The sequence below is a fragment of the Telmatherina bonti genome (assembly GCF_933228915.1).
Source record: "Telmatherina bonti genome assembly, chromosome: 1".
Taxonomy (NCBI): Eukaryota; Metazoa; Chordata; class Actinopteri; order Atheriniformes; family Telmatherinidae; genus Telmatherina; species Telmatherina bonti.
In genome coordinates, this window is record NC_136619.1 from 25,660,116 (window position 1) to 25,671,657 (window position 11,542).

General features: G+C 36.8%; 1 protein-coding gene across 2 annotated transcripts; it reads right to left on the minus strand.

Moving 5' to 3' along the window:
- Positions 1-1,013: 1,013 nt before the first annotated feature.
- btbd10b (BTB (POZ) domain containing 10b) lies at positions 1,014-8,255 on the minus strand. Of its 2 annotated transcripts, none has more exons than XM_079246282.1 (9): positions 8,084-8,255; positions 7,451-7,598; positions 5,163-5,356; positions 4,456-4,771; positions 4,148-4,250; positions 3,647-3,767; positions 2,942-3,139; positions 2,720-2,830; positions 1,014-2,056 (listed from the first exon to the last, which is right to left on the minus strand). In XM_079246282.1, exons 2-9 carry the CDS (start codon positions 7,549-7,551, stop codon positions 1,725-1,727), a joined length of 1,476 nt encoding a protein of 491 aa, XP_079102408.1. In that variant the 5' UTR covers positions 7,552-7,598; positions 8,084-8,255; the 3' UTR covers positions 1,014-1,724. The 2 variants fall into 2 exon arrangements, with proteins under 2 accessions (XP_079102408.1, XP_079102407.1); XM_079246281.1 differs by lacking the exon at positions 8,084-8,255 and adding an exon at positions 7,965-8,077.
- Positions 8,256-11,542: the final 3,287 nt, after the last annotated feature.

Below are 11,542 nucleotides of genomic sequence, written 5' to 3' on the forward strand. Positions count from 1 at the left end.
CAGGATTCACTAGATAAGACATTATTTTGTCTTTTCAGAGCCACTGCCGTCGTGACTTATCTTCCTAGAGATGCTGGGGAGATCATTTTATAAATTTTGTTGTGAAAATGATATTGATCACTTGGCAGAGTGTCACAGGCACGGCATACATCTTTCTGACAGTTTGATATTGCACACCAGTATCTACAACATATGAGGACCGCATGGGGCCGTCAGACCTGTTCCTGCAGAGCGTCAGTACTTCGATTCGACTCCTACAGCGGAATGGAGGAAAGGGAGAAAGCAGTGCTGTAGCTAATTTTAACTGTTGACAGTTCATTTATTATCTGTCCCTGTCCCCCTTTGTTTCTGAAAGAAAAGATCAATACAAACGGCTACAAGTGGAAAATAAAGATGGCCCATTCATCACACTGACAAGCTGCTAGTTCAGTTTTCTGAATTCAACAGCCAGAGAGGTGGTGACGTTGGCGTCTGCAATACAGTAGTTACACTAACAAAAAGTTAAACTAACATCTCTCAGTTAATGATATAAATCCACTTGCATGGGATTTTTCACATAGTATATGTATATAGTTTTAAGTATCAAGACTCTTGATACTTAAAACTGCTGACAGACTGTTTTTAATAAGTAACCCACAGGCTATATTTGATGTGCATGCTTGCATCACCATGTTGTCATGCCAACAGTGAAAAGTTGGTTAAGCACATTTCCTTATAATTATTTGCAAACTAGAACCAACTCCAGGTCCAGCAGAGTTTAAGGATAATTTTACAGCACTTGAGTGAAAAATCCAAGTATAGTACTACAACAAAGAAATGTTTGCATGTCATGAAAATGTAAGAAATCAGTTGCTGTAGATTAAAATGTGCAGAAGATAAACATCTAGAGAAAATAACTTTCTGATTATATATTTCATTGGAAAAGTAAATAGTGGGGACTGCTTCAAAATAATACACCTGCAAGCAGTTTTAGGTCCATGACTCTTTTTGTAATGATACTACAATATACAAAATGCTTTTTAAAAATCTTTATTTCATGATTTCTCCTTTCAATATTAAACAACAATTTTCAGCTTTGCACAAAAAGACTGAAAACAACAGCCCGTGCTCTGCTTAATATCTGGCTGTGGGAGGAGCGTAACATCACATATCAGATCCAGCCAATGAGTATATGACCCACTACAAGATTTAGAGACATCTGTGAGGACTTCAACTGGAGATCATGACACAAAGTGGCAATAACCGATTTCCTCCATGACCAGAAAGTCAGATTTTTTCCTTCTGCGACTTCCATATAATCCCCTTCAAAGCGCATTTAGTGGGCCACCCAAGAGAATAAAAAAAATAACCAGTAAACTAAAACCCTTAGAGAAAACAGTGACATCACAACAGTGCCCAGCCAAACCCATCAAATGAAGGTACAACAACAATGTAAATAATAATGGTAATACTAACTGTTTTAAGGAATAGTTTCCAAACAAAAATAAATTCCTTTGGTCAAGTAAAAAAACAAAATGAAAAGAACAGCAAACTCTTCCTTGTTTCAGTCTTGATTTCCTCATGTATCTCTCTACAGTCATCCAGGTTCTTGAGGCTCTAAGGCTGCAAAGGAGGTGTCAAGGCAATATGGTTATGGTGCCCCTGGCGCTCCATGCTGCAGCATGCTGGGAAAAGGACTAGAAGAATAGGAAAGGGGCAGAGGCATTGATGGAGGACCAGGCTCCTCAGACAGCAGGTGAAGGTGCATCAGGATCAGGCTCATTACTGTAGTTGTTGCTGTAGTGATTTCCACTGGGTGGGTGATTAGGTAGGATGTCCAGTTCGTCTACCTGTGGGCCAGGGTGCATCACCACCAACTGGTCTTGGGGGATGTCTGCAGCAGCTGCAGCCAGGTTGGTAATGGACTTGGACTTAACGCACTGGAAGTCCACATGGCGACTCTTTCCCTCCTCCTTTTCCCAGGACATGCGGATAAAGGGCCTCTGGACATAATTGTAAATAACCTCTGGACGACCTCCCGGCCGTTTCTTTACTTTCTCTTTATACGTGGGGTAACCTGTCAACACAAAACAAAACCATTACAGTACAAACATTATGTTCTCCATCACTTTCTATAGTGAAATACGATGCTTCTTTCATGACTTTGCAGTTGTTTTCTATGCTGCAGTCTAAAGGTCCACTAATGCTGGATGCAGAAGACAGACATGTAGACAGATGGACATTTTCCTACGTCTCCTATGTTGGTTACATACACAGTTTTCAAGGGCTCAGCTATGCATCACTTTTTGCTGAGTTGTATAGCAGACACACAACCAGCTAAAGTACCACCAAATGTAGGCACCACAGGAAAGCGTTGAAGAGAAGACCATTAACTGTAGACATGATGGGACTATCTGTAGAGAGGATGTGTGAGTTTTCTTTACAGCTTAACGTTTTACATGTTACGGTTTATGTTTGTTTCACAGGAGGCTGGTACAAGCTGCACTTACATAATTTCAATTTCATTATCGTTCAACAGCTTTTATGTACATTTTTTTAATAAAGCATAAAATAACTTTTCTATCCTTTCTCATTTAATAAACAGTGATATCTGTGACATATTGAACTAAATATTGATTTAGTTCAATATGTGTATTAAACCCTTCCTGTAGTTTTTTTTTTTTAACAGATTGTCTGAAAATATCTTATAAAAACTTAATAATTTTAACGTTCAGCATACCTTCAATACCCAGTCTTATTTTCTTCAGTCCTCTCTCTTTTAAAACTGATTTGGCAACATCTCGATTTTCAATATACTTGAAAAATCTGTAGAGTTTTGTGCTGTAAATAACTGCAAGGAGAACAAAAACAACAATGCGGACCACAGTTTATAACACATTGCACATTTTATTTTTATACAGTATTTAAAGATGTATTTGTTTCTATGTTAGCAGGTACTCACTCTGTGAATACTCTTCTCCCATTTGTGGTGGATATTCTTCATCCCAATCCACCACATCATCATCAGTAAGGACTACAATATGACATTCCCTCTCGCCACTCTGAGCACTGGCCACCATCAAAGGCAGAACCATTTCTTCGAGGTAAAACTCAAACTGACGCCGAGCTCCATCGTTGGACAGCTCATGCATCAGGGCACCTGTTAACGAAACCAGTGAGAAAATGTGATCCCATTCATAGCAGCACTTTCAACTATCAAGCATGAAGCGTAAGAGGGAAAATACAGACAAAGGGGAACTAATTAAGTTCTCACACTTAAGCAGTAAGCTTTGGCAGGGTAATCAACAGATGTCTGTTGTAACCAAAGTTTCCTTTAGTTGAATAACTTAAATTGATGGTTTTAATGCCTAATATCTTTGACTAAGTCATTTAAACAAACATAAAAAAAAGACTCTTGAAAAGAAATAATTTCTCTTTCCAAGACTGCAGCAAAAGCACACAGCTCAGTCAATAATAGCTTTTTCTGTACCAACTGATAAAAAAAATATAATTCACTAACAACCTACATTCTCTATAAGCGAATGTTGTGCAAAAATGTACAATAACAGGGACAAGACAGTGTTGTTCTCTTGCTCACTTAGACACAAACTGTCATAACACTATTAATGAATAACAAAGACAGTTTAATCATGGACAAAATACTAACTGAGGTCTCTGCATTTAATGGTGCTATAGTCGAAAGAGATGCATAGATAGTCACACGCCTCCCGCAACTCAGGGATGGAGATTCCATCTGGACAACGGATTATCCCAGATTTGTAGTAATCCTGTCAATTAGATAGAAAACACATAGAAGGCAGCGATTTAAAACACTTTTCTTCCATTAAATTATAAAGTGCACATTAAAAATGAAAATAATTCAAAATCAGACTATTAAAGCTTTCGGAAAGCCTCTGCTTTTGGTTACGTACTTTGTCAGAGAAAATACAGAGAATCACAGGTTACAGAGTTAATTCATTACAGCATGTTAAAATGTGACTAGATGGGATCTTCGTTGGCAAATAGTAAATAAGAATCAATGGTTAACCTGTTAAAGAGGTGTTACTTCAGCTTTATGATCACTTTGGAGGCAACAGTTTGTGAGGTGTTATGTCTTACATTTAGTCTACAGTTGTTTAAATAAATGCAGAAACTGTGACACACTAACCAGAATGGCTCGGAAAACTGTTGAACTAATGCCTTCAGCCACTTCATACTCCCCTTTCTCATTGGGCCGTGTGAAATTATGCTCTCGTCCAGATCCAAACATTCTAAAATAATGAGGATGAAGAAAAAAAAGTTACTTTTTTCAGTCAAAGAAACACAAAAAATACTACATGTACAGAAATCTAATAAAAGTTACACAGAATCAAGTAATTGTGTTAAAAAAACCCCACAGTTTTTAAAATAAACTCTAATGAGGTGTAATAATAATAACAATGAAGACACAATAATGTTTAGCATAGTATACTCTACCTTCCCAACATGGTATTGGGTTGTGCAGTGAAGATGGAGGGATCTACTACGAAGCGCGTGTTGTCAACAATTAGAGTCACTCTCTCTGAGGTCCTAATGTTTCGGTTTCCAACAGTGGCACTTGCACCTCCTTCCTTAGGATTCTCGTAAACAAAAACCATTTCTCCAACTCCCAAGCTTTTGAAGGTTCCTTCAGTACTGGACAGGCTACTGTTGCGACTGCTCACCACCCCACTGCTGCTGGAACCACTCGGCGAGACTCTCTGAGGCCTTGGACTACTGGGCCTTGATGATGGGCCACCATCTCGCTCACGGTCTACACACACAAACACAAAGGGGGGGGATGATGAATCACTTAAGTAACTTCAGAAGGACAAGATTTATGGCTTTCTGTCTCTATTAAGAGGTTGTGTGTTAATAAGAAGTTCAGCATTTTATGAACGAACAAAAACAATAAGACCAAAAAGGAGCCCTACTTAGAAAATGTATCTCATACACAGAAAGTCAAATCGCTACCAGTCTTGGTTGAAATCCAAACAGGTGGTCACTATCACTGCCCTGCTTAATTCAAAGCCAAACAGATTAGCGAAATATAACCCATGTTACCAGTTATATGTTGCAGTCAGCTGTTTTAGCTGACAGGAGCTACAGAAGCCCAGCATGACTGTCAAGTAAGCCTGCTATTCTTTGCATGCATGTTCGCTCACCACTGTTGTGTTGGCGAGTAGGTGAAGTGACGTTCCGAATGCAGGGAGTCAGCTGGCCTTCTCTCTCATGTGAGGAGTCCCGAGAGCGATCGCTGGAACGACGGCGGTCACGTGAGCGGTCACAGCCCCCACTGGCACCATGCAGGCTCATCTTCCTCTGTTCTGCCTCCACTCGAGAAGCTCTGGCCTGACTGCTGCTTTCCAAAACAGAAACAAATGTTAAGTGCTCCTTTCTTTCTCAAAGCCAGATTGATATATTGTTATTTCACTGTTTTAAAAATGCAAAGATTATAAAACACAGTGAACATGATGGGGGTTTGAGGTATAAATAATTATATTTGTACTCCAACCAGTTTGTGCAAGAGACCATAAAAACACAATATAACAACCTGACTAACTGGATCAGCCACATTCTGGAGCTTCCAACATTCATGTGACACACAAGCTTTTGTGCAGCCAAGCATTGCAGCTGCTAGCACCAATTCCTAATATTCCACAAAATCTAAAACATGTCTTCTCACAGCTGAATTATCTAATTCATCAACTGCAGGGAACCCATAGAAAAAAATGCCCATCAATAGAAAGGAATGGGTAAGCATGTCCTTATATTAATTAAAAGGGAAAAAAATGTAATGCCACAGGGTGACAATCAATATGATATCATGAAAGAGGAGGAAAGAGACAACAAAATTAAAATAATGGGCTTCTGACTGAGACAGAACTGAATAAACACATTAAACATCTTTGTTTCACTATAATCACAATATACTGCAGGGTTTGGCCAGGATTTTTTTCAAACTGTGGGTAAATGACCGGACAGTTCGGACAAACACGTTGAAGTGCATTAATAACAAGCGGCTTAAAAAAAAAAGTGCAGTGGACAGAGGACACAGACACGGAAAGTGCGGCAGACATGTCCCACACGCACCCTGCATTAGTTTTGCCTGTGCTCCCTCAAATTCTTTTCTCTTCCTTTAAAATTACCGACATCGTTCTGGTTTTCTAAACGTAACTTATGCTGGTTAAATGGAAAGTTTTATTGAACCGCTGACTGAGGTAGAGAGAAAGTATGAAAATACATAACATGTGGTAAATAAAGACATGGACACTACTGCATGCACAAACCCACCCTGCCACGTTGAAAGTTTCACATTAAATATGAAATAACCAGGTCATTTGTTTGTTGGACATGAAGACACAGACAATCATTTACATGTAACGGAAAACATCTAAAATTCTGATTAATACATTCAGGAAATACAGGTCAAATTACTCATACATGTATATTAGAAATTAGAACTAAATGAGACTAGGAGACAATGTCAAGTAAAAAGCAGGTACAAACAAGAAGTTGGTAGACCACATATAATGACGACAATGAACGTCATTTTGGAGAAAAAAAAGAAAGAAAAAAGTAAAGCGTACTTTAAGAAAAAAGGGTACAGGGGTTTAAAACCATCCATTAAGTCATTCAGCATGGCAGATCCAATTTTCTTTTAACTAAATTGCTTGTCAATCGTTTCAAAATGTCTCCTACTACATCCACCCAGTAATAAGCTGAAAGGGCCACAATGCTCTCTATCATACCAAAGCTAGACATACTTCGGTCAATCAATGTACTTCATGCCTTCCTAATCCACATCATTTACATTACTAGACTACATTACTGTTGCTCTAGTTAATATTCCCTGATACTGAACAGATTGTATTGAAGTAGTCAACAACACATTGCTATCTCTAAATTTGTAGAACAACTGCATTGCTCTAATAGAAAAACCTATAGAAGCAGGGCAAAGGAACCTGAGAGACAGACGGCAGACAGTCTCACCAGGTAAAATAACTAATATCTGTATCTGTTACTGTAATATAGAATCACAACATTATCAATCCAATGTGACCATGTAGCGTAACCATCAGGTTAACTATACATGGTCTCACATTAAACATAGTTATAAATATTGTTAACTATACTGGTCTCACATTAAACACTACAAAGTTAAAGTGGACATATTCGGTGCTGTGCATTAGCATCTATTAGTTGCTTTCATTCAGACCCAAAGAAAACCATGAGTAATTAATATGATACATTTAACAGATTTAACAAATACAATAATGTTGACCATTTTATACAATTGAGCTCACAATTAAAAATTATCATTATTTCACAGTTCAAGTGACAAATACACGAATAACAAGACCTAGATAAACCCAGAACTTTTCAGGAAGCGTGACAAACATTTCTGGCATCTTTCTCTTCAGTAAATTTCCCAGGTTTCCATCTCGCTTACCTCGAATGCTTGCAGAGTTTGCGAGGTCGGCTTGTTGCTTTTCGCTCCCAGTTTTCGGTGTCACTGGAGTTACTATCATATGACTGCAAACGTGCTGCCATCACCCGTACAGGGGGGAGTCCGGTCTAGATCTTTCACCGTTCATAATCTGGGGAGCAGGAAAGGACACGATCAACATGTTGGTTCGAGCCCCTGGGCAGCCCCCAGTGAACCATACAAACTAATGTCTCACCATGTACGCATGTTTTGCTTATATTTATGTAAATGAAGTAAATCAGTCACGGTTGTAATACAACTAAACAGCTCCCAAGGCTTAAATCATCTTAAAACAAAATTTAGTCAACGTTGCTGACAGATTGAGTCAGCCTACGATTAGGCTAAATACTTTGCTATGTTAGCACGCTTCGCTGGCTAATGCTAGCTTTCGTTACGTGCGGCACATTACAGCTTTATTAATATCTAGTTCATCGATAACTGGGTGGACAATTCATTTCATAAAACAGAATTTACATACCTGATTTGATTTTCTAGGTTGATATGACAAAAAATATAAAAATTGCTACCTAGCTTGCTACGTTTTCCGTTGTAATCTCAACAGTGAGCTAACCAGCCATATCCTTTCAAAACACTCACCCTGATGACGTTAAACGTGAGAACCGTTGACGTACTGACGCCCTCGAAGATACAAAGCTATCGCTACTGGTATCTACTGGTTGCTGCACTGGCTGATTTCAGATGTTAGCTCAGAAGTGGAAAAATACTTTAGATAAAAGTTGGTTTTAAACAGCTGATGCAGTTATCTTTGCTTTTTCCTAAAAAGGAATTATAGAGATGACTCAGTCCTACAGATCTCGCGATAGTTGCGTTTATTTTTTTTCTCAATAGTCAGAAATGGTAATAGCCCATCTTAGATAAAATAAATAACATTTTAGATTCATTTAGAAAGTTAAAAATAAACAAATAAATAAATAAACATTAGAGGAAAATTCTATTTGTTACTCACACTATTTGCCGATTTACAAAACACTGTAAGGCATACAGTTGTGCTCATATGTATTCATACCCTTTCATTAAAGAAAAGGCTGAACTTAGAACAGTCACTCAAATACTTGGAGACTTAAAAAAGGAACAATAACTAAAAATTTGCAAAAATATAATTTAGTAATATAAGACACTGTTTTTTTTTCCATTTAATTGAGTTGAAGAAAACAAAAAAACAACAAAAAACACAAAAAAACAAAAAATGGTCCTGGACAAATTAGAGCACTTTTCTGTTGAACAGTGGGACAAAATACCTGTCAACAGGTGCAGAAGTCTGACTAAGAGGGACAGGAAACACCTGACTGTAGCGGAAACATTAAAGGATTGTTCAACAAAATATTAGTTTATGAGTGATGTAATATGTAATAAATTATCTTATTTGTTTGCTTTTAAAACATATTTCTATTGAACCAGAATTAGAAAATAATGTAATGATTTTCATAAAATTTTTATTTATTATTACTTTAGTCAATCTCAACTTATTTTACAGGCAGCTGTTTTTTTTCCTTCTTTAATGAAAGGTTATGAATAAATATGAGCACAACTGTATACAAATAGTTATAGTTTTAAATGGCTGGTTTTCAATCAAGGTTCTTTTAGTAAAAGTATAAAAATAAAAATATTGCCAAGTTTGTTTATAGTGTGTACAATTTAGCCCAAAACCTCAAATGAGATGATAATATAGTCATGTTTATGCAGACTGAAAATAAGAGACATCTTGCAGCTGGAATATCAAATGACCAGTGAACCAGTAAATGGGTTACATGGTCATGAGATGGTCGATGGATCATGCTAACCCTTTAGTACCCCCTAAAAAGACAGAGCAGCAAAGACCAAGCGATGTTGGAAGAAGGACCGACATAATTTTACTGCCATATTTCCATTGAAGTAAAAAGTAGTTGTCATAACCGAGTCACAGCACAAACTTAACTAAGAGAAAGGTTGGGACCAAAGCAAACATACTACACTCACTACAGTGAGAATTTGTTTCAGAGAGGAGATAGTGAGGCATGTTAAAACTGTTCTTCCACAGAACTTTGGTTCCTCAGTTCATGTGGCCTTTATGTTTAGATTTGGGAAGAAATACTTTGTCAGTCATTTATGTTTCAAGATTCTACATGTATGTGATTTGAGCTGCTTGAACATCATGGACCTGACAAAAACAGCACCAGTAATATGAAACACAACACATATTTCAGTGTAGATACAGTTATAAAAAAATATAAGCTTCAAGAAGTAGAGGGATACATAAACATATAAGCTTTCAAAACAAACAAAAAAGGCTGATTGTAGTTATAGGAATGGAACTTTTTTTTGTTTTTCTGCATTTGTAGCTGTGAGTTTTTAAATTAACAAGCACTGCCACCAAACCATACCCATGTATTGTGAAGTTTATTACAGAAATATTTTGTGTTTAATACAAGCCATCCACCCAGAGACCATAAAGTCAATTAAATATTACAGCTGAGCTTTTGTAGATCAGAGATATGTCCATGTTAGAAGATGCTTTATATGATTATTTAAAAGTATGATGACGGAGGTCAAACAAAAGTTTTTATGTAATGTTTTTAAAGCAGGTATAGTGATCTTTTTGTATAAAATCCACAACAATCCACAGCTCCGAAAAAGTGAGAAAAAATACCTATATAAATACCTATTTTTCCTATTCCTGTCATTCTTGAGCGCTTTTACATGAAAGGATTCTTTGAATATGTTCTTAAAATAGATTAAAAAAACAAAAAAACTGGTAAGACTTATAGCTTTGTTGGTCCTTATTTGCACTGTAGAAAAAAAACAAAATTTATTGCGCGCAAAGTTGTTTTGAAATGCATCATGAATGAGAGTATAAGTTGAAATTCAAAATCTCTATTTAGCCTGAGATTATGATTTTAATAGTTGTAATTTTATTGGTGGACAAAGTAGGAGAATAAAAAACAAACCAATAAAAAAAGTAAATAAATAAAATTAAAATAATAAAAATGTTTTGCAATTAAAAAAAATGGAAAAATAATGATAGAATAATAAATAAACAATAGAATAAATAAATTAATAAATATACATGTAATATTAAACACAATGCATTGATGGCTAGAAATAACTGTAGCATGGGATTCTGTTTGGTAAGATTTATGGGACAACAAACAACTTAATATTTCTAAGTGTTTAGTCCTAAAACATCTTTTTGAATAAGATTTCCTGGTTTTCCATGTTGTGGTTTAGATCCAGAGACAATAATTTTCTTTAGCTTTTCCTGAAGCCAGTCCTGTCTTTCTCCAACTTGTTTGTGTTCTCGAACGTTGTGCATAAGCTGGACCTCACTGATGGATCTTTTTCTGCAGAAATGGAAAAAGTTATTGACAAAATTCTATAAGCAATAATTTATTTTTATTGTAAAGTATTAATCTCTTCTTCGCACTTAAAATACAAAGGAAAGTTGCAATATGAAGACCTAGGAAATTTACCTAAGTGGCAGTGAGTTTGCCTCTCTGAAGATACCGACAAGGAACATGATGAGAAGCAGGGTTTCCAAAAACCTTATTGACATGTTGAGTAACTGAAACAAATCCAATAAATTTATGGTTAGACAAGATATTTGCCTGTCTTCCAGTGTAATGCATGAGGTTTCTTAATAATTCCCTGTTGTACGATGATACATTCAAATTATTATCCACTTCCATGCCATCTCTTACCAGATTTTCGGTCCTTTTATCCAGGAGAAAAGTGTGGCGGGTTTAATTTGTGATGGGACTTTATCAGTCTGCGTACAAACTTGTTGATCAGTCTTTTGCGTGAAGAACTCTGTCTCTCTTATATACAGCGTAGCCCTCCCCTGGTCATCAATAAGCAAATTTCATGGTTGATGTTGATGTCACTTTTCCAATGCATCAATGGGAGCAGGCATCTGCATGACACCACCTCCACCACAATTCACCACTAACTCATCTTTCAACACCTCTGGAAAGGCCCCCATTTGTCACACTGTTTTTGAACTTGCTCCATCTTCACCCATCATGCTGAATAATGAGACTTTTGTCATGACACTTGAGTGTA